The 24,862-nt window shown below is 36.0% G+C and overlaps 1 protein-coding gene across 3 annotated transcripts in view; it reads right to left on the bottom strand.

Moving 5' to 3' along the window:
* The window catches only part of DIAPH2 (diaphanous related formin 2), a 1,101,152-nt gene that overhangs the window by 263,824 nt on the left and 812,466 nt on the right, over positions 1–24,862 (bottom strand). For all 3 annotated transcript variants that reach the window (XM_055337637.1, XM_055337638.1, XM_055337639.1), the window contains one exon: positions 11,885–12,049. In XM_055337637.1, coding sequence (XP_055193612.1) covers positions 11,885–12,049 — 165 coding nt within the window. The remainder of the gene's footprint in view (positions 1–11,884; positions 12,050–24,862) is intronic.

Raw genomic sequence — 24,862 nt, 5'->3', positions numbered from 1 at the left:
GGGGCTAAGGCATCTTTTCTAATAAAAGATCATTAGCAAATGGATAAATAAAGACGAAGCAGAATGAAGATAAACTCAGTAAGCTGAGAAGGTGGTACCAGTAGCATTGGCTTTTGGGATCTTCTGGCTCAGGTTGTAACAATCAATAGCTTTGGTCATTCTCACAGCCAATGGAAAAGGTCAGCTTGTATACCTTTCTGCCTATCTTATAACTTTCTTACTTCCTGGTATTTGAACATAACTCTATAATAACTTATTTATGAGAAACACTTCTTTGAAAAATTCTGTGAGGTGTTGTTGCTAGAAATAAAGATATTGCATTTTGTTTCCTGGTTTTAGTTGTTATTAGACTTTAATAAGAAAAGTAGGCATTGAACTGATTTTGTTAATATTTTCAGTGTTAACTATGACGTTGCCTTAGATTTTTAAAGGACAATATTCATCTTGCCATAAACAATTCTGAAAACTTTTAGAAATATTTTAAAAACATTTATGATATTTAAAATTTTTATTAATCTAAAATGTGTACATATTTAAAAAGCATTTATATCAGTAGGCATTTTTTACCATGTTGAAGAGTTGGGTTCTCTTTAAATCATGTATGCCATTATTACTTATTCCTTTAGTTCCTTATGATATAATATTTAGTTTTTTTATACAAGGAACAATCACATCAGAAAAACAGGACATCTACTCCTGGCTCAAAGTAAGCAAACAGAATACAATAGTTGATAAGTGACATCTTTTTCTAAAAAAGTAAAGTCTGTTCTCTGCCACAGCTGGTGAATGAGGTATTCTGGTCAAATATTCTGCTTACTAGAGTGACCATATATTTTATATGGATTGTCTATTTTCAAAGAGTTGCAATAGATCAAAATAAATCTAAGGCTACAGAGCTAGGGTTGTCCCAGCTAAACTCAAAAGGAATTATCTGTGTGTGTGTGTGTGTGTGTGTGCGTGTGTGTGTGTGTGTGTGTGATTAAAGAGAGGTAGTTGGTGGGCCCTTAGGCTCTATTTGCATGAAAGGAGTTATGCTGGTACTTTATTTATCCCTGGCTTCTAGGAAAAGTTAGGTGACAGAACAAAAGGAAGGATGGAGGGGAATAGAGGGGCTTATGGATTTAGGATTTTTGAGGTCTCTAGGACTTGACAATTTTTAAGCCTTCAAGGGGAAAGGGGTCAGAAGAAAAGCAAAAGGATGTTTTTATGAAGTGTGCTGTGAAACATAGCTACTTTTGTACTGAGCATAACACCACTATGGTGCTGCAAGGATTGGTGGCATAAGTAGAGCAGTAGGAGTCTGCAACCTTGGTCCAGATGGGGATTTTCACTGAGGGCAGCCCCATACAGCTTGCCAGTAAAAGGCAGAGGGAAGCCGGAGATATAGCAGGACAGGAAGGGCAGGGCTTTATTTTTTTTAATGCTATATTCTCATCATCCTAGAAGAAGAATAGGCACTCAAATATCTGTGAGAAAATGTCAAGTGGTAACTATAGCTAACATGTTTTTGAGCCCATATAAGATGACTCCAGATGTGCTTGTGGGAGTGGAGACTTTGCAGGGAGCTTGAGTCCTGTCCATGAAGGTAAAGAAGAGATAATTTGGGTTATTGTTACTTAAAGTGACCCCCATCTGAATTTGCAGGTACTGAGGCCTGGAAATACTGAGCTTACAAATGAAACTATACTATTCAAGAGGTACATCATGGTCTTTGCAGTTTCTCAAAGGTATCTTTACAATATTAATTACCATTGGTATTTTATTGGCAAAGCAAAGATCTATCAAATTATGAGGCATCTAATAAAGATTTTAGATGATGGGACTTTAGATAACAGTATATATTACTGATTAAGACTCTCCTTTGTTAAAGAACATATTTGTTTTTTTTTGTGTGTGTGTAACTCCCCCATTTTTATAATACTGCACTAAAGTTTCCTTTAAATGTCAAGTGCTTTGTAAATTGAAAGTTTACAAATGTGTCAAAATAACTTAGTCTTCTTGGATCAGAAATTGTATACACAATATTTTCATATAAAAATTCATCCTCATTTCGTTAAAGGCAAATTGCCTTTAATGAATGAATAAAAATGTTCTGTATATATCAATTTAGTCTTTTGAGTCTAACCAAATGCAGGTGTTTACTTTGGCTTTTCAATTATACGTTAGATTTAGACATGATTGAGGCTTTATAAAGAGGAAGACGGCTTGAGACAAATGAGATCTTCTCAAGATTAAATATCTCCATAAATCAATATGGGTACATAAGGAGCTCTCATGCAAGTTTAGATTTTGAAAGGAAGATTAAGATAGAAGATAAGATTGTCCCCAAATGAGAATTAAGATAAATAACCTCAGTTCCATACTCTCCATGCCATAGTAGCTATGGGAGCAATTAAGGAATAATGGCAATCACGTCTTTGCCTCTGAGCCTTCATTTAGTTTCAATACTGTGCTCCCAAAGTTTCTCTCTGTTCTAGGAGGCTCAGATCTTCTTAGACACTTGGTGTTGTCTCGTTCTGCTGTTTTCATTTTCATACTTTACTTTTACTAGTCTGGGAGGAGAATTCACATTAAGTGATCATAGTTCAGTCAGCTGAGCATAGATGGTCTGGCCTTTAAGTAACCATAGTTCTTTTGATTTTAGAAGCCACTTTAATTTTAAACACATTAGATTTCATCCTGAGGCTACAGAGAATTCATTAAGGAATTTTAAAACAGGAAAGTAACGCTGCCTTGTTTGTTTTGTTTTCAGTTTTATTCTGACTATAATGTGGTGAATGGATTAGAAGTATAAGAGAAGTAGACACAGACATCAGTCAGATCATTATATTAGTCCAGCTGAGACTTAAGTTATGTAAATGAATCTATTAATTCTATGAAGCCTTGTTCCTATATATCTAGTATATGAGATAGAGAAAGAGAATACACACCAAACAAAAATTAATTACATGCCTGGGTAACATATTGTTCTTTAAAAAACAAGACAAAACACACAGAATCAAAAGGAAATTGACATTTAAAAGACAAAAGACAAAAGAAATATTTTCTATAGTTTATTTGGAGATATGAAAGTTACTAAAGTATAATACTTGCCTCAAACACTTACCCAACAGCTGAAATTATTTTTTATGCCTAAGCAAGATACTTCATGGCAGTTAAACATATAAGGTTCACTGAATTGAATATTCTATTCAAAATATCTCAAAAGAAAAGAGACTGTATAGCCAACTATTGGAACTAACTGAAGTATAAAGAAGAATAAGCCAAAAAAGATGTCTAGATATTCTATAAATGCCAAATTTTATTTTGTTCCACAAAATATCCAACTTAAATTTAGGGATTATTAATTAGTCTTGCCTATATTATAAGCAGTTGTTTTGAACTCTGATGATGTCTGGAAGCCAACTAGAAAAAGAGACTGAATTCTGAATTTAGAAATGTTTTCAATTACATATACCTTCATGCTAATATATAGGACATTCATCTTGAATATCTTTAATATCCTCAGTTGAGTAATATTTAATATGAATGATGTGAATAATATAGCAGTATCTCATTATACCCAATTTTGTTTTCATTAATTTGCATCTGATTATTTTGAAAAAGGTCTTAATCCATAATGTCAAACCCTTTTATTTCCATTTTTCTCATCTTTTGGAGGATATCTCTCTGAGGAAGATTTTTTTGGTATGTGAATTTTGTTTATGCTTTACATGCCAAATAGATTTCCCAAGATGAAACTCTGAGGTCATTTGGAAGTGATTTTTAGGTAGCACCTGAATTAGAACTCTTATTTTCTTCTCAGCAATACTGGTATTTTATTGTCTCCGTGTATAATCCAGTATGTTTTTAACAGTAGGAACTCTGAAACCAAACACAAAACACTAAGAAAATGGGAACTTCTGGTGATTACAATTTTTGTCTGTCTTTCAGGGTTCTTCCCTCCCCTGGGAGAGTGAAATCACTTTAATCTCACTATGAAACAGGAACCTGGTGAGCACAAATGATTGACTGAAGTTGGTGATGTTGTTTTAGGAGTGTTTAGCTTATAGGTCAGGTGTAAAATCCTTAAAACTGCTTGTCAAAGTCTACTTGTCAAACACCTATGGGCTTTTCCAGACTCTGCTCAAATGTCACATCCTCTGTGAAGGCTTCTCAGGCCAGCTCAGGCAGGGTTAGGCAGTTCCTCCTTTACATTATTATAGCATCTTGATATTCCTAAGGCAGTACTTATCAAATTACATTGTAATTACTTGTCTGTCTCTTTTCATTCATGGATAGAGAGAGACTGTTTTCTTCCCTTTAACTCTGGACTAGAGCATTACCAGAATCAAATTGGTTCTCAATAAATACTAATCAAATGGATGGACAGAGTATGGCTAATAATACTCTCCATCTGCATAGCATAGGTTATGAGGTGTTTTCACATACTGTTGAGAAAGATGTGTTGGGAATAATCACCTCTATTTTATAAATGAGGAAACTTATGCTCAGAGAGATTACATAACCAACCCAAGTTCAAAACAACTAATAAATTGCACATTTAGTTTTCATGCCAGCAAGTCAATAATAATTTGTAGAAAAAAAATATTGTAATAGTGTTCTGAAAAGCAGATGGCAGGCAGCTGACCAGGACACACTGTAGGAGTTGGTTACCTGTTTTGAAAGCTTTGGAAATCAGTCTTAGCAGGATCTCAAAAAATTAACAAAAATGCACACAAAACAGGACTTCAGAATGTCAAGTTATTTACAATGAGAATGATTTGTGGCAAATTATTTCCCTGTATTCAAGCTACACACACAGTGAAGCCAGTAGACAAATATATCCTATTTATGTATGTAATCCACATGACTCTCTGAAATTCTAGGACTCATAGACTTTTAAAGAGGAAGAAATTCTTAGAGATCAGGAGTATAATCACTTAATTTTATAAATAAATATGTAGCTACAAGGAATAAATGACTTATATAAATTCACAGAGCTTATTAGTGACAGCACTAGGCCACAGAATCAGGTCTTCCTAACAATGGTGTCATCACATTTAAAACAACAACAACAACAACTTATGATTGAGAAGTAATTACAAGTATAGTTCTAGTTCTTAGCAAGATTTCTAAGCATCTGCTTAATACAATTAAACATAGGCTGCCAGGCAGGTATTGTCCTTAACGAAATGTTATAAAATGGGAGTACATCAAATTCTATTTTGTGACTATGTATCAGGGAGGTGAAGGGCACAATTGTGACAGTGTTTTCACAACCAATCCATGTTAAAACAAGGCACTTTTTAATAGAAATTGACAATATTAATTCTATTCATCTCCATTTACTCATAGACATTGATGTTACAAAAATAATTTATTAGAATTATCTTCTCAATGTGTCAACTGAAGTGTATTTTTCTAGTCTCCATTCCTTTTCAACCTATACTTTTTTCTTCTTGAAAACACTCCAAGTAGATATAACATGGTATCATAGGCTCATGGCATATTAACAGTTTTTAAGTTTTGAAAATATTTGGATGAGTCATTGCCAGAACACTTTTTACTACTTACTGTCCAGCTAAAAAGTTAAATATGCATGTATATTAAGGGATAAAGACCAAAGACCAAAATAAGCTAATACTCTAAAAAAAAAAAAAGACAAATGATCATATTTATGAAAGCTTTTTATTCAACTTATATCACCAAAAATAGGATGTGCTTGGGGTTATATGTCCTAACTCAGTAGATAAAAGCAAATGCTTTCCACAAAAATATCTGTATCTCATAGATTGTGCAAGTCATACCAAAATGCAACAATTTCATGGAGCAACACAGTCAATTAAGAAAGAGAGCCCTATCTAGCAAATAACTGCTTTGGGGATAGAAATATACCTCAAAGTAGCAAGGCAAGATGGTGGAGGAGTAGGGTCCCCAAGTCACTTGTCCCCACCAACTTACCTAGATAACTTTCAAATCATCTTGAACCTACCAATTCGACCTGAGATTTAAAGAGAACAGCTGGAACACTACAGAGAGAAGAGTTTGTGCTTCTTCTTCTTCTTCTTCTTCTTCTTCTTCTTTTTTAAGATTTTATTTATTTATTCATGAAAGACAGAGAGAGAGAGAGAGAGAGAGAGAGGCAGGGACACAGGCAGAGGGAGAAGCAGGCTCCATGCAGGGAGCCCGACGTGGGACTTGATTCTGGGTCTCCAGGATCATGCCCTGGGCGGAAGGTGGTGCTAAACCGCTGAGCTGCCCAGAGTTTGCACTTCTAACAAGGTAGGAAGACAAAAAAAAATAGTAATAAGAAAGAAGAAGAAGAAGAAGAAGAAGAAGAAGAAGAAGAAGAAGAATCATCTAGTAGGGGAGGGGCCCCAGTGAGGAGCCGGGCTAAGACCCATGCGAAAGCCTCCAGGACAGGAAAGCCCGGCCCCGGAGAAGCAGGAACTTTAAAAACCCACAGCAGATTCTTCCCGGACAGAAAGGCGCTTGCAGGGAAACCAGGCAGAATCACAGGAGGGGCAGTGGAGCCTCCAGTCTCCCAGATCAATAACACAGGAAGTGCACCCAGGGGAGACAAAACAACACACCACGGGCTGAACTCGGTAAAGGGCTGGAGCCAACGCCTGGTGGGGCTTCAGGAGAAGCTCAGGCGGCGACTCCGGGAGGAGGGGGCTGTGCCCTGCTGCCTTTGGGAGTCGCAGCCCTGGGAGCGCAGCACAGGCCCGGATCACAGGGCACCAGGGGACACAGCCCAGGATCCGGCGCTCCCCCCGGGACAGGCAGAGGTGGAGAGGGCACAGGACAGCGAGGACTCTCTTGCCACCAGGCGTCCCCAAGCTGTGTAGATCAGCACCCCCACCCCCTAAGCATCTATGCAAGTGTGGACTGGAAGACTGCGGTAGTTACTGCTGGAGCTGTCTCCGGAGCTGGAGAGCTGGCCGTGGCCAGTACGGCTGTTCCTCCTTGTGTCACCCTGTGCCTGGGACAGAGTGAGGCCCACTAGGGAACAGGGGCCTCACAGAATTAACAGCTCCCACTTCAGCCCTGCACCTGGCAGGGGGCGGGGCAGCTCCCCTAGGTTCACACCCCTGAGATCAGCTCAGCAGGCCCCTTCCTCCAAAGGACCAGCTGGAAGGACAGGGGAAGAGCAAGTTTGTAACCAAGCAGCACTGCAAAGCTCCAGGGGAAGTCGAGGGATTTACAGTATATAGGACCAGAGGGTACCCTCCTTTTTTTTTCTACCTTTTTCCAGTACAACTCGTTTTTAACCACTCTGCAGTGAGCAAAATGACAAGAAAAACTCACAACAAAAGAGAATGAGAAACAGTACTCTCTGCCACAGAGTTACAGAATTTGGATTCCAATTCCATGTCAGAAAGCCAATTCAGAACCACAATTATAAAGCTACTGCTGACTCTGTAAAAAGGCATAAAGGATCAAAGAGACTTCATGACTGCAGAATTTAGATCTAATCAGGCTGAAATTAAAAATCAGTTAAATGAGATGCAATCCACGCTGGAGGTCCTAAGACGAGGATTAATGAGGTAGAAGAAAGAGTGACTGACACAAGATGATGGCCAGGAAGGAAGCTGAGGAAAAGAGAGAAACACAATTAAAAGACCATGAGGAAAGGTTAAGGGAAATAAATGACAGCCTCAGAAAGAAAAATCTATGTTTAATTGGGGTTCCAGAGGGTGCCAAAAGAGGCAGAGGACCAGAAAGCATATTTGAACAAGTCATAGCTGAGAACTTCCCTAATTTGAGGAGGGAAACAGGTATTCAGATCCAGGAGAAAGAAAGTACCCCCCTAAAATCAATAAAAACTGTTCAACACCTCGACTTTTAATAGTGAAACTTGCAAATTCCAAGGATAAAAAGAAAATCCTTAAAGCAGCAAGAGACAGGATATCCCTAACTTATATTGGGTGAACTATTAGATTAACAGCAGACATCTCCACAGAGACCTGGCAGGCCAGAAAAGGCTGGCAGGATATATTCAGGGTCTTAAATGAGAAGAACATGCAGCCAAGAATTCTTTATCCAGCAAGGCTCTCATTCAGAATAGAAGGAGAGATAAGAGCTTCCAAGATAGGCAGAAACTGACAGAATCTGTGACCACCAAACCAGCTCTGCAAGAAATATTTAGTGGCTGTAAAAGAAAGATGACACCCAAAGAAAAAATTCACAAAAACAGGGACTGAATAGGTATTATAATGACACTAAATTCATATCTTTCAATAGTAACTCTGAAAGTGAATGGGTTGATGATCCCATCAAAAGACGCAGGGTCTCAGACTGGATAAAAAAGCAAGACCCATCTATTTGCTGTCTACAAGAGACTCATTTTAGACCTAAGGACACCTACAGCCTGAAAATGAAAGGTTGGAGAACGATTTACCATTCAAATGGTCCTAAAAAGGAAGCAGGGGTAGCCATCCTTATATCAGATAAATTAAAGTTTATCCCAAAGACTGTAGTAAGAGATGATGAGGGACAGTATATCATACTACAAGGATTTATCCAAGAAGAGGACCTAATAATCTTGAATATTTATGCCCCTAATATGGGAGCTGTCAAGTATATCAATCAATTAATAACCAAAGACATATGTAGATAGTAATACACTAATACTGGGAAACTTCAACACGGCACTTTCTGCAAATGACAGATATTCTAAGCACAGTATCTCCAATAAACAAGAACTTTAAATGATACACTGGACCAGATGGATTTCACAATATTTACAGAACTTTACATCCAAACACAACTGAATATACATTCTTCTCAAGTGCACATGCAACTTTCTCCAGAATAGACCACATACTGGGTCTCAAATAAGGTCTTAAACAATACCAAAAGATTGGGATTGTCTCCTGCATATTTTCAGAGCTCAATGCTTTGAAACTAGAACTCAGTCACAAGAAGTAATTTGGAAGAAACTCAAACATGTGGAGGTTAAAGAGCATCCTGCTAAAGATGAAAGGGTCAAACAGGAAATTAGAGAAAAATTAAAAAGATTCATGGAAGCTAATGAAAATGAAGGTACAACCATTCAAAATCTTTGGGATACAGAAAAGCAGTATTAAGAGGGAAATACATCGCAATACAAGCATTCCTCAAAAAATTGGAAAAAACTCAAATACATATGCTAACCTTGCACCTAAAGGAACTAGAGAAAGAACAGCAATTCGGCAGTGTGGTAGGATACAAAATCAATGCCCAGAAATCAGTCACATTTCTATACACTAACAACGAGACTGAAGAAAGAGAAGTTAAGGAGTCAATCCCATTTACAATGGAACCCAAAAGCATAAGACACCTAGGAATAAACCTAAGCAAAAAGGTAAAGGATCTATACCCTATAAACTACAGAACACTTTTGAAAGAAATTGAGGAGAATACAAAGAGTTGGAAAAATTTTCCATGCTCATGGATTGGAAGTATAAACATTGTGAAAATGTCTATGCTACCCAGGGCAATTTACACGTTCAATGCAATCCCTATCAAAATACCATGGATTTTCTTCAGAGAGTTGGAGCAAATCATCTTAAGATTTGTGTGGAATCAGAAAAGACCCCGAATAGCCAGGGGAATATTAAAAAAGAAAACCAGATCTGGGGGCATCACAAGGCCGGATTTCAAGTTGTACTACAAAGCTGTGATCATCAAGACAGTATGTTACTGGCACAATACCAGACACATAGATCAATGGAACAGAATAATGAACCCAGAAATGGGCCCTCAACTCTATGGTCAACTAATATTCGACAAAGAAGGAAAGACTACCCACTGGAAGAAGAACAGTCTCTTCAATAAATGGTGCTGGGGAAATTGGACAGCCACATGCAGAAAAATTAAACTAGACCATTCTCTTATACCATACACAAAGATAAACTCAAAATGGATGAAAGATCTTAATGTGAGACAAGAATCTATCAAAATCCTAGGGGAGAACACAGGCAACATCCTTTTTGAACTTGACCACAGCAACTTCTTGCAAGATACATGTATGAAGGCAACAGAAACAAAAGCAAAAATGAATTATTGGGACTTTATCAAGATAAAAAGCTCCTGCACAGCAAAAGAAACAGTCAACAAAACTAAAAGACAACCTACAGAATGGGAGAAGATATTTGAAGGTGACATATCAGATAAAGGGCTAGTATCCAAGATTTATAAAGAACTTAAGAAACTCAACAGCAAAGAAACAAACAATTCAATCATGAATTGACAAAAGACATGGACAGAAATTTCACAGAAGAAGACACAGACATGGCCAAGAAGCACATGAGAAAATGTTCCTTATCACTGGCTTCAGGGAAATACAAATCAAATCCACCATGAGATACCATCTCATACCAGTGAGAATGGGGAAAATTAACAAGACAGGAAACAACAAATGTTGGAGAGGATGTGGAGAAAGGGGAACCCTCTTGCACTGTTGGTGGGAATATGAACTGGTACAGGACACTCTGGAAAAGTGTGTGGATGTTCCTCAAAGAGTTATTAATACAACTGCCCTAGGACCCAGAAATTGCACTGCTGGGGATTTACTTCAAAAATACAGATGCAGTGAAACGGCAGGACACCTGCACCACAATGTTTATAGCAGCAATGTCCACGATAGCCAAACTGTGGAAGGAGCCTCGGTGTCCATTGATAGATGAGTGGATAAAGAACATTTAGTATGTATATATATATATACGCAATGGAATATTACTCAGCCATTAGAAACGACAAATACCCACCATTTGCTTCGACGTGGATGGAACTGGAGGGTATTATGGTGAGTGAAATAAGTCAATTGGAGAGGGACAAACATTATATGGTCTCATTAATTTGGGCAATATAAAAAATAGTGAAAGGGAATAAAGGGGAAAGGGGAGAAAATGAGTGGGAAATATGAGTGAGGGTGACAGAACATGAGAGACACCTAACGGTGAGATACGAACAAGGGGTTGGAAAGGGAAGTGGTCGGGGGGGGACAGATTGACTAGGTGTCGTGTACTGAGAGTGGCGCTTGATGGGATGAGCACTAGTGTTATGGTATATATTGGCAAATGAAACTCCAATAAAAAATATGCAAAAAGAAATAAAAATTAAAAAAATTTTAAAAAAAGAAACATACCTCAATGAATTAGTTTGCTAACTGACCTTCCTGTTGGGGATAATTGCTAGAGTTCATTCTTTAAAATACATGTAACTTTGCTTGTTTGATATCAACTATTATTCATAATTTTCTATTACTATCATAATTGGAATCTGTGCTCTTCTACTCTTTCACTGAGTGCAGAGAAGTATTTCCACAACACTTATACAGTGAAGCTTTTGCTTCCCTCTAGCATCACAACTCACACCCTGATTATCCATCTCTAACTAATGCTAATATCTACTGTTATCCCCAAGAGTTCTATTTGGAAACTGGAGCCTACATTATGAAATAAAATTTAATATTCCATGTCTTTTACGTAGTCTAATTTAGAATTGATTTCTCGTATAGACTATAACAAAAACTTACTCACAAATAATAGCATGTTAATGTATTAATTGAAAGATTACTTTAGATATTAATTTTTAAGCTAGGTCAAATTATAATAGTATGCTGTATAAAAATCAACAACATTTAAGTACCAATTTTTTCATTTTCTTATAAAATTTGTGAAGAAAAATTCAGATATATATCTAAGGTTGAAGATAATTCATTTAAGTACCCATTATATATTAAACCAGCCAACCATTTTTATCTATGTCACAAGTATAAAATACCTTTCAATTCCCGTTAAAGGACTATAACATGAAATCAATATGATCAATAGGTACATAAAATGCTAACAGAATAAATTATTTAAAAAACACAAACAACAGGTCTTGCAATCCTTTAAAATGTATTACTCACCAGAAATAAAGTTCGGAAGTTGCTGAGATCACCAAAGAACTCTTCTATGCTCACTGTCTTAGAGTCAAAAATAAAGTATTCTCCAAGATTCTCATAGAGCTTTAGCATGTTGTTGTGCATGGTGAGCAGTTTTTCATACTGGTCTCTGGCACTCTTTGTAAAGCTGTAGCTTTCTGTCAAGGAACATGACCTGATAGTATCTTAAAGGCAATCACTAGATGTTAAGATTGAATTATATCATTTTTATAAACACTTATGTATTAATTTGTTAGGGTTGCCATTACAAATACCACAGACTGAGTAGCTTAAACAATAGAAATGTATTTTCTCACAATTCTGGGGTTAGAAGTCCAATATCAAGGTGTTGGCAAGTTTGGTTTCTTTTGTGGCCTCTCTCCTTAGCTTATGGATGGCCACCTTCTCAGTATATCCTCACATAGCAGTACTTCTACCTGTGTTTGTGTCTTCATCTTTTCTTATGAGCACAGTAGTCATATTGGAGTAGGGCAGAAACTAGGACCTTATTTTAATATAATTGCCTCTTTAAAACCCTATCTCCAAATATAGTCAGTCACATTCTGAGATTCTGGGGGGCTAGGGCTTCACATAAGAATTTGGAGGGGGACACAATTCAGTTTATAATTATATGCTAGAATCATTATATTGGTTAATGAGGTTAAAAATTTGTAAATTATGCAGAACTATCTAATGTATAACAATGCAAAACATGTTTGTTAAATGAAAGTATAAAAGTACAAATACCAGAAAACTTAGTTATCTTTTAATGAACAAGGTAGGTCAGAAACAAACAACAAAAAACTTAGAAAAAAATATTCTCTTTCTAAATACACGTATTCTATTCAGAGAGAGGTAACCATGAATTCTATATATAGGCTGTATATATATGGTTTGTGTGTGTGTGTGTGTGTGTGTGTGTGTGTGTATCCCACAAGAACAGGGGAAGGAGAGGGGGGAAAAGGAGAAGGACAGAAGGCAAGAGGAAGGTATGAAGAAAAAGGGAGAAGAGGGAGACAGAGAAAGTGAGAGGAAAGAGAATGGGGAGAAATTCTGTTATTGTTCTAGAACCTTAATTACCCAAAGGGCTTGCTAAAACCCAGATTGCTGTTTGCTGGGATTGAGCCCAGGAGCCTGAGAATTATGATATCTAACAAGTTCCTAGGTGATGCTGAGGATGCCAGTCCTGGATATACCTTGAGAAGTAAGCTCTAGGCAAGTTGTTTATCCAGAAATTAATTACATCATTGTTTTTAAAATTTTATCAAAAAAGTGATAATAACCAGTACCAAAATAGAAATGAATCAAATATATTTATGTGTCTAAAGACATCATTATATATAAATTTATCATTAAAGAAAGAAATTGCAGTACTTTCTTCTGATTATAGAGGATATAAAAAATTATCTCTTTATGGGTGCCTGGATGTTTTGGTTGATTAAGTTTCTGAATCTTGATTTTTGGCTCACGTCATGCTGGGCCTGGAGCCTGCTTAAGATTCTCTCTCTCCCTTTCCCTCTGTTTCCCTTGCCCACTCACACATGTGTGCACACACACACACACTCTCTCTCTCTCTCTTTTTTTTTTAAGATGATAGATAGATAGATTTATTTATTTATTTATTTATTTATTTATTTATTTATTTAAGAGAGAGCACATACATACATGAGAGGTGCAGAGGAAGAGGGAGTGAGAATGCCCAGCAGAATCTACACTGAGTGCAAGGCTCACCTCAGGCTCAATTTCAGAACCCTGAGGTCACGACCTGAGCCAAAACCCAGAGTTGGGTGCTTTACCAACCCTGCCACTCTCTCTTTCTTTCTCCTTAAAAAAAAAAAAAAAAAAAAAAAAAAAAAAAAAAAAAAATTTCTTTGGGCAAGTTAGAAAACAAAAACAAATAAACTACAACTTCCAATAAACTCAGAAGCAAATATTGTGAACAATTTGGAGCATTTTCTTCTAGTCTTTCTTCTATGGCTCAGGCTGTGATCCTGGAGTCCTGGGATCTAGTCCCACATGGGGATCTCTGCATGGAGCCTGCTTCTCCCTCTGCCTATGTCTCTACCTCTCTCTGTGTGTGTCTCTCATGAATAAATAAATAAAATCTTAAAAAAATAAAAATTAGAGGTACATTTAAAAAATATAATGATCACAGAAGTAAAATGTTTTTACATGAAAGGTAAAATGCTTAGAATTGAAAAAGAAGGATAATAACACAGTTTGGGGCATGCTATTATAAGGTCCACTATAGTGTATTAATATTTTATGGTAGTGTTATTTTATCAGGTACTAAGAAATGGTACTATTATTTTACTATTATTTCATCAGCACTAAAAATGTGATTTTATTATTTTAAGATTAATCTTAAAATTTACAAATATAAATATGTGATTTATAAAAATATAAATCTTATATATTTAAGATTTTCTGAATTCTGCAGTATGTTTTATTATTAACTTGGGGCCAAATTCATTTTCAAGGGGAACACAGCTCTCGTTTTACAATGGAAGTCAATGGAGAACATTGGACCATTTCTTTTTTTTTTTTTTTCTCAGACCTTTTCTGGAAAATTACTTTGCAGCTGAAAATTATTGGATACAAGGTGATTTTTAAAAGTGACACAGGACCCTACCTATGTTCTTTCTTATGTTACTTAAATATTAGCGTTCACATTAGCAACACAAAAACCTTCCCTTGCTTTAACAATTAACACTAAATCTTTCAATCCCCAAGTCCATTTTGACCTTAATAGACTGAAAGAAGTAATGCATTTCTGACTTACTCTTTCTTTTTTAGCAAAAATAGATCTCATATACTGCTACATATACATTTGAGACTATTACCATATATTCTTTGACTTTTAAGAAATTGTTAAACATCTTGTTTAACAGTTGCAGAAATATGAATACTCTTCATTTCCTAGCACAGAATGAAAGTGAGATTTTGGTTTGCTAGTCTCTCTTACCTAAACTAACAGACTCATGCCATAGCGTCTGTTGCTAGGCATAAAAGTTATCAAAGGTCACTTACTTGTACTCTATTTGCAATGCAAAGTACTAAACTGTATATTTCACAAGGCTCAACATCTGTACCACACAGAGAAAAGCAAAAGGTAAAAAAGGGAAAAAAGACTGTATGTTCCCCATCTATCATAACATTTTTTTTACCAGCTACAAATGTCTATGTAATGATACATGACTTCATAAATTTGTTCTCCTAGAAAAAAAAAAAGATTTCAGAAATTCTGTATACCAAAGTGAGAAAATTTGAAAAATTCTGGGCATGGCTTATCTTAGAAATAACAAATGGAAAGCAGACCAATCGCCAAGTCCTTTACTTATTGTCTTCAAAGTGATTATCTTGTAAAAGGGATAGATGGCATGAGTCAGCATTGGAAATCTTTCACAATTGCAAGGAAGTCACCAAATCCTAACTGGAACTGCAGGTAAAATAGAGCTAGTAGACACTATCATTCCTTTTCATCCTTTTATTGCATTTAGGAAATTTTTACTTTAGTTTTTTGAGCAGCCATTAAACTCACTAGTTAGTATTATGCTAAGCATTGTGATGGATGTAATGATCATTAAAGCCAATCCAGCCCCTTAAATAGTTTATAATCTAGTATTAGAAATAATTCTAACATTAATTTGCATTTGTATGGAATTTTACCATTTACGATATACTTTCCCTTCTATTATGTTCCATATTCTTCATAACAATCTTATCAAAAAGGCAGAGAAATACTAGTATTCAAATTTCAGAGTTGTAGAAAGAGATAGAAGGCACCCATCCATCTAGGATTAGCATTTAGTGAAGGGAAGCAGAATATGCCACCCTAAAATATGCCTCCTTGGCTTATTTATTTATTTATTTATTTATTTATTCATATTTTAATTTTAACCTCAGTTAACATAAAGTGCAATATTAATTTCAGGAGTAGAATTCAGTGATTCATTACTTACATACAACACCTAGTGCTCATCACAAGTGCTCTCCTTAATACCTATCACCCATAGAACTCATCCCCCTGCCCACCTCCCCTCCAGCAACCCTCAGTTTGTTTGCTAGAGTTATGTCTGTTTTATGGTTTGTTTCTCTCTCTTTTGCCCCATGTTCATCTGTTTGTTTCTTAAATTCCACATATGAATGCAATCATATGGTATTTGTCTTTCTCTGGGAGAAGATATTTGGAAATGCAAATTTGCATATCTGATAAAGGTATGGTATCCAAAAACTATAAAGAATTTACCAAACTCAACACCCAAAACACAAATAATCCATTTAAGAAATAGGCAGATGTTATCGATTATTTTGAGATGACTGAGAAACAGTAGACACAAAAAAAGCTCTGAAAAGAGTAAAAGTTACTTTTTTGAAAGGGAAATTTACATTTACAAAGGATGTCTCCTTCTCTGTAGTGGGAAGAGAAGTATGACTCTATATCACAAGAGATTCAGTGGTATCCAGAGTATCACTGGTTAAGTCGAGGATTTAAATATGCATAAAAACTGTACCCTTGTTTATGGTGAATTCCCTCCTTATCCATATGCCCCTTCCCCATAATGAGTGTCCTTACACCTTTCTTTCTTTTGTCTTTAGCTGAAGATGGTATTTAAACTGGTAGCTTAGGTTTAGTATTCAAAATATAAAAAGAAATTATAGAACTCAACACCTCAAAAACAAAAATCCAATTTTAAAAATGGGGAGAAGACATAGCAGACATTTATCCAAGGAAGACATCCAGATGGCCAACAGACATATAAAAGATGCTCAACATAACTCATCATCAGAAAATGCAAATCAAAACTACAATGAGATATCATCTCACACCTGTCAGAATGACTGAAGTCAAAAACACAAGAAACAAGTGTTGGAGAGGATATGGAGAAATAGGGACACTCCTGCACTGTTGGTGGGAGTATAAACTGGTACAGCCAGTAAGGAAAACAGTATGAAAGTGCCTCAAAAGTTTAAAAATAGAACTACCCTATGATCCAGTAATTACACTATTGGGTATTTACCCAAAATATACAAAAATACACAAATTCAAAGGGATGCATCCCTATGTTATTTGCAACATTATTTACAATACCAAATTATGGAAACAGCCCAAGTGTGCATGTATGGATGAATAGATACATAAGAGGTGGTACACACACACACACACTGGAATATTATTCAGCCATAAAAAAGAATTAAATCTTGCCATTTGCAACAATATTGATGGAATTACAGAGTATAATGCAAAGGGAAATAAGTCAGTCAGAATAAGACAAATACCATATTATCTCATTCATATGAGCGACCTTAGTGAGCGACCTTGCTTCTCTCCAGGAGCAGTGGCTTAGGGTGCACCTCTTTCTCTAGGTCCCCAGGATCCCCAGGTCCCTTGGGGTAGAGACTACTTTAGCACAAGATAACATGTGCCAATGCCATTTGTGAAATGTATGGTCTTATTCTAAGTGACTAATGGATTTGTTTGGGGTTTTTGCTTACGTTTTGAACCAAATCCTAGAGCCAGCTGATACTATTTAATAATCTGAGGATAGAATAATGGTGTATCAATAAATGGAGGTTCCTCCTATGATGTCTGGTAGATTATGGAAGATGTAAAATATTTTACCTCCCCCTTCCCTTTTTTGACTTTGTATTTTGCTGCATGTTTCCTTCATTTTTAATCAATAAAGAGTAAATTGTCAAAAAAAATTCCACAGAATTTGGAAATTCCACAGAATTAAGGAAACGAAACAAAACAAACAGGAACAGGAAAAAAGAGACAAACCAAGAAACAGACTTTCACCACAGAATACAAACTGATGGTCATCAGAGGGGATTGAGTTGGGGGAATGGGTGAAATAAGGATGAGGATTAAAGAGTACACATCACTGAGGGGGGCACTTAGAGGGATGAGCACTGGGTGTTATGCTATATGTTGGCAAACTGAACTCCAATAAAAAATATATATATATATACATATATAAATAAACAGTACACTTATAATGAACCCTGAGTAATGTAGAGAATTGCTGAATCACTATATTGTACACCTGAAACTAATATAACACTGTATGTTAACTACACTGGAATTAAAAGAAAGAAACCTTAAGTTAAAAAAAAAAAAGAAACTGGTACCTTAGGCTCCTTAGGGAGTTACTCATTTCTCCTGGGTATTTTCCATGTATTCATGAGGTATATATGTTAATAAACTTCTGTTTGATTTTCTTTGGTTAATCTATCTTTTATTACATGGGAGTCTCAGTGAGGGAGTCAGAAGGGTAGAGGGAAAATTATTTTTCCTCACCTACTGGAGACATCATGATAGTCCCTTGCATAATGCCTAGTCTAGTGTTCTTTTGATATGATAGAAATGTATTCTTTTTTTTTTAAAGATTTATTTAATTATTCAAGATAGACACAGAGAGAGAGAGGCAGAGACACAGGAGGAGGGAGAAGCAGGCTCCATGCCGGGAGCCTGACGTGGGACTCGATCCTGGGACTCCAGGATCGCACCCTGGGCCAACGGCAAGCACTAAACTGCTGAGCCACCCAGGGATCCCTAGAAAAGTATTCTTTATGACAACCATCATATTACCAAATTCAATGTTCACCCCTCTGTCCTCCTTTTGATGTCTCAGTAGATTCAGATACATTTAGCCACTCAGTTTCTATGACACCCACCCTCATGCTTAAAATATTGTCTTATCTCCTCTCCTTTTCTGGTAACTTCTATAAAATTTTAGAGTACCCTGAAGGCTTGGTCCTGAGTCCTCTATCTACATGCTATTTAACTGATCTAAGTAATTCACATGACTTTAAATACCATGTATATTGGTGACTGTCCCCCTCCAAATTATATATCTAGCCCCAATATGTCCCCTGAGGAATTCAACTGCTACTTGTCATCTCTATTCGAATGTTACTGTTGTTGTCCTTTTAAGTGGACTCTCTTGGTATCAAAAATGTTAATCCTCTCGTGAAAACCCTATAACAATTTACCACAACACTTGGAATAAAATCTAAACTCCTTTTCAGGGTTTATGATGATCCACATTATCTGGCCTCTACTCACCCCTGGAACCTAATGGAATCTCATTCTTCCTCTTAAGCACTACACTGAGCCACATTAACCTTTTGTTGTTGTTTTTTTTCCCCTTGAATATACCAAGCTTTCATACCCAACTAAGGGCCTTTGCACTTGCTGTTCTTCCTGCTTAGAGTGTTTCTCTTTTCACCAGATCAGTCAATCTCAGCTTAAAAATCACCTCCTCACAGAGGCTTTCCCTAACCACTCAATCTAAAATATCCACTTTCAGAGCAACTGGTTGGTGCTCTTGGTTTTGGTTTAGGTCACCATCTCAGGATCATGAAATCAAGCCCTGCATCAGGCTCTGCAGTCAGCAGCAGAGCCTGCTTAAGACTCTCTCTCCCTCTCCCTCTGCCCCTCCTCCTTTCTAAAATAAATAAATCTTAAAATATCCACTTACATCACTATTACTCTTGCTTACTTTGTTTCATTATGCAAACTTATAACTATCAGACATTATCTTTCTTTTTTTAATTCTTTATTGCCTGTCTTTCCCTACTTAAAAATGTGGCCCCTGAGTTGACCTTTCACGTTTTATTGACTGAAAATAAAATTAGCACCTACAATAGTGCCTAGAACATAACAGGAATATTATGAGTGACAAAAGATTATGGGGTACTTTGGGGAGGATGATTAGACTATCCTGGGATTGAAAAGTGGAATGACCTTTTCCCACCTGCTTAAACAACCTTGGAAGTTTTTGGAATATTTAGAGAGAAGAATCCTTAGAAAACAACGTGCTTTCCAAGAAGAATTTCCAAGATGGGGTAATCATAGTATTTTATACCTTCAGAATAAGTATAACTCTAAGGTGGTAAAGTGAGCATATCTAACACATATAAAAAACTTATCAAAGATAAGATGGGAAAAGCAACTTAGAGTAATTTTTCTTTTATCATTTGTCTCAAATTCCTCCTTCTACAAAGACATTTTTAATTTTTCCAGCTTGGAATTTCATCAAAATAACTGTGAATTAAAACACATCATCTTTTTCCTAAGATAAGTGTTCATTGCAAGGCTGATAAACTAAAATGTGCTCAACATTTTAAAACAGTAGCAGGTAGAATGTTAAACTTTTATAAATATTCATTTTATTTTATTTTAAATATTTTATTTATTTATTCATGAGAGACACAGAGAAAGAGAGAGAGAGAGAGAGAGAGAGAGACAGAGACAGAGGCAGAGACACAGGCGGAGGGAGAAGCAGGCTCCATGCAGGGAGCCCGTCATGGGACTCGATCCCGGGTCTCTAGGATCACGCCATGGGCTAAAAGCGGCGCTAAACCGCTGAGCCACCCAGGCTGCCCTAAATATTCATTTTAAACCATTTGATCTTAATGTTGATCTGAATCTGGATACTTAATTTATGAAACATATATCATAGATCCCACAAAGCCTTTTTATATTAACTCACTTGACAATCTGACCTAGGGAAGCAATCTTCAGTTACTTGGGTATTTATGTACTATACAGAATTATATAGAACTTTATCATCTATATTTTTGTGTGAATATATGCAAATTTATAGAGTATATTCCTTAGTAATACTGTAATACTATGGATTTAAAATTCAACCTGAAACAGCTGTATTCATCCATAGGCATTTACTCAAAAGCAAATTATTTTCTTTACACTTTTAGGTATATTATATATCAGTTTTCACTATTTTTGGTAGCTGTACCTGTCTATAAATTTGTTAAAGGTAGGTGTTATTAACCCTCACGCTCTAACTGGCAAAGTAGCTGATAGGGTTCAGGACATGTTACTCCAAAATATGGCGCCATGGCATATTCAAAATTTTAAGAGAAAGGAGGAAGCAGGAAGGTCACTCTGACTTTCTCCTGAAGCAAGTTATAAGGCCTCCATGTGTAAAGTGCCTTCCTTATACCCTGAGGAAACAAAATACCCTTATCTCCAAGATGGAGGGATACTGAAAAGATTCTGAATGGACAGGTCTTGCTAATTTCCCCTCAGCTTAATACATTTAATGTATGCTTTTTGCCCTATTATATCTTTCCACAACTTTCTAGGCTTTATCAAATCTAGCATAAAAAAGAGGTTTAACAATTTCTTTGGCTCTTAATTTCCTAATGAAGGTTCCCATGTCATGTCAAAGTCATATTCAATAAATCTGTATGCTTTTCTCCTCTTAATCTCTTTGTCAGTTTAATTTTTAGACCTACCCAGAGACCCTGAAAGGGGTGAGGAAAATTTTTTCCTACTCTACATAGTATTGCTTTATCAAATACTAGGCAGAGAACACTATTTATCATTTTACTAATTTTGATATAAAGAGTAATTGTTACCACAGAAAATTTGTTCCAGTAGACCAAAATAAGCACTAGCAGAGCACTGGGAATGAAGGAGTTTATGTATCTCACAGGTAATTGAGTTAAATCAGTTCTTAAAATTTCTCATTTTCATAGGGAGTACATTAGTTATGCTTTTAATTTAAAAAAACTTGAAATTTGAAATAGTGTTATTGCTGGATTGTTGAGAACAGGGGAAAATCAACTTGAGATCCACTTAACCTTCACACAAGCTTTCGTTAGCAACATGGCATAATTATTCATTAAAATAAAAGGAAGTTACAAATATAAACTCTATTGAAGATTATAAATATCATTTCTTTCCATAACCTGCTAGAAAACATTTCTCTAAATGCTAAAAACAAAATATTAATGTTTCAGTTTGAATATATTTTTAGTAAAAATTTATATTTCATAGAAATTTATCCTTTAAAAATAATATTAAGATATATCAAAGTAGTCAGAATTTACTTATAAATCACACATTATGTGATGAATATGTGTGGACAAATATTTTAAAATGTGAAACATTAGCAAGGACAATAAGGAATGAATGTTTTAATTTCCACTTGGATTCAACACAATAAAATAGTTTAGGATATAGATTACAAAATTGTTTTAAAAATCATATTACAAAACTTAGGGATAGGACACAATATAACAAAGATAGCATAGTTAATTATAAAAGTTTTGAACTAGGATCCCCAGTTTTTAACATATAGGAGGCAATTATGTTACTGGAAAGATGAAACCATTTTGTAATGACCCCATTTTTCCACAGATGGCCTGATTCAGCCATGTATAAAGAAAATGTTTTTAAATCAGTCTCCACTTAAAGCTACAAATGTGATGACAAAGGTAAGAGGTACACTCAGAACTCCTTTTCTCTACCTCCTTTCATTATTTACTTCCTTTTCATCTTTTGTAGATTTATTTTTACCCTTCCTTTGAAGACGGGCTACCTTCGCATTCTTAGACACCCAGCAGAGTGATTTTTTCATTTATCTACTCAAATATATTTATTAAGTACCTGCCATGTGTCAGGTATCTTTTAGGTGCTGAGGATATGGTAGTAAATATTCACAAAAAGTCATTGGTCAATGCTTTCATAGACATAGTTTTGTGGGAAGACATACAATAAACAAAGAAATAGGGATGCCTGGGTCGCTCAGCGGTTGAGCATCTGCTTTTGGCTCAGGGCATGATCCTGGGATCCCAGGATCAAGACTCACATAGGGCTCCCTGTGAAGAGCCTGCTTCTCTCACTGCTTATGTCTCTGCATCTCCCTCTGTGTCTCTCATGAATTAAAAAAATTTTTTTAAACACAAAGAAAAAAATAAAATTACAAATTGAAAAATAAATGTGATTGTAAAGCAGAGGCTATTAAAGACTGCATATTTGGGAGACTTAACTGAGACCTGAAAGGGAAGAGCCAAGAGGAGGAACACTGGGGTAAGGGTGTATGAAGGCTCTGATAGATATTAAATATTGTAGGAACACAAAGAAGAGGAAAAGGCCCGAATGAGAGAGCCTCTGGAGTAAGTGGGAGATAGGAGGTAGAAAGTTCCTGAGGTACTTAGGGGCCAGATTCTACAGGTCTCTTAAGCATTTTGAAGTTTTTCCTGAGAAAATTCTAAGTCTTTGGTGAGTTTTAAATAAGGAAGTGATAGGATCAGTTTTCTTCTGCTCAAAGGCATAAGAGATACTAGTTACATTCACACACACACACACACTCCACACTAACAATAATAACAAAAACATCCTTAGGACTAATGGAACACAGATTATTAATAGTAAGTCTACTTGTTAATTCCTAACTACTGATAAGAGTGGATATTATATGAATATTCGATTAAAGCATATTTAATAAATTATTAAGAATGTTACATAGAATCAAAGGCAGTTAAAAAATAGCAGGTGTTAGGCAATACATAACTATGCAGATTGGCATATAAACAGTTGTATTTAGAGTAACGTAAAAGTTATGATTATACAATTTGAGTTTGATATTTTGGAAGGTCAGTATTGTTATTTAATATTCATAACATGCATGGACATACATTAATTAGATCAAGTCCAACCTCCAGCTTTACTGTATATTTAGTTCTCAGTATCATTTATCATGTAGCAACACTGTATACAAACTGTTAGAGACTAAGTAGAGTAAAAGAAAGTAAAGTGATGAGACATAGTTTCTAACCCTCACTGAATTTATAAACTAGTGTTGAGAGGCAGAGCAGCAATAGCAGAAAGTAATGTTTATTGAACTCTACAATGAAGCAGTCACTGAGTTAAATGCTTTATAAGTCTTGTCATATTTAACCCTCCCAATGGCATATATGCTATTACTAACTCAATTTTCCACATGATGAAATTAGCCTCAGGGAGATCAACTGACTTTCTCAAAAGTAAGCCATCTCAGTAATAAGTGGTGGATTAAGGATTTGAATCTGGGTACCTTTCCCCATTCTCCCATAACACAAAACTATGTATTTAACCACCATGCTATACTGCTTCCCCTGTTACATAAATAAATAAAAATACATAGTAACATAAACTAAGCTCCATAGAGGAATTCAAGAACGATGTGGAAATGCATAGCAGGAAGTGATTCTGAGATTATTAGGCACGATCTCAGAGGGAAGTAACTTTTGAGTTCCATCTTGAAGTATGGGAAGGATTTCTCAATCTAGAGAGAAGACATTCCAGGCAATGAGAATAGCATGAGGAAAGATATAAATGTATCCGGAGTTACCAAAGAACTCTGACTATTATGGGAAAACATAGTTTGAGTATGCAGGGAGATGTAGAGGAAGATAAGACTGTGATAGGTGGCAGAACAGACCACCTAAAACATGCCTCTTTGACAAATGATTGATTTTGAGTTGAAGGTGCTTGGAAAAACAGCAAATGTAAGGAGAAGCTTTCTCTGAACTCTCCTTATCTGCTTAATGACAGATCCTCTAAAAGGAACTCATGTGTTATAAATCTTCCTGGGAGTTTCATCAACCAAGGAAGATTGACTCTTATCAAAGGAGAGTAGGGGTGCCTGGGTGCTTCAGTTGGTGAAGCAGCCAACTCTTGCTTTCGGCTCCGGTCATGATCTCAGGGTCCTAGGATCAAGCCCCCTGGCAGGCTCTATGCTCAGTGGGGAGTCTACTTCAGAATTCTCTCTCTCCTTCTGCCCCTCCTCCCACTTGCTCTCTAAATAAATAAATAAATAAATAAATAAATAAATAAATAAATCTTATTTTAAAAAAGGAGAGGAGACTAGAAGTTGACATATGACCCAAATGTGTCACACACTATCATATCTTTCATTTATTCTTCTATGTTCCTATTCATCTTTCTTAAAAGTCTTTTCCTCTAAGTAGCCTATATCTTCTCTCCCATAAGATGGCATAAAAGCTCTCAAATCTCACCACTTATTTAGGTATCCACTTTTCCCCCTGTGATGTCCTTGTGTACATCATATTAAGCATTACTAAATCTGTATATCTTTTCTTCCTTTAATCTATTATCAGTTTGTTGTATAAAGCCACCTATCAAACTTAGGAACATATGGCAAG

The sequence above is a fragment of the Nyctereutes procyonoides genome, unplaced genomic scaffold, assembly GCF_905146905.1.
Source record: "Nyctereutes procyonoides isolate TBG_1078 unplaced genomic scaffold, NYPRO_anot_genome, whole genome shotgun sequence".
NCBI lineage: Eukaryota > Metazoa > Chordata > Mammalia > Carnivora > Canidae > Nyctereutes > Nyctereutes procyonoides.
The sequence above is the reverse complement of the archived record's forward strand: the minus strand, read 5'-3'. Positions and strand labels throughout refer to the sequence as shown.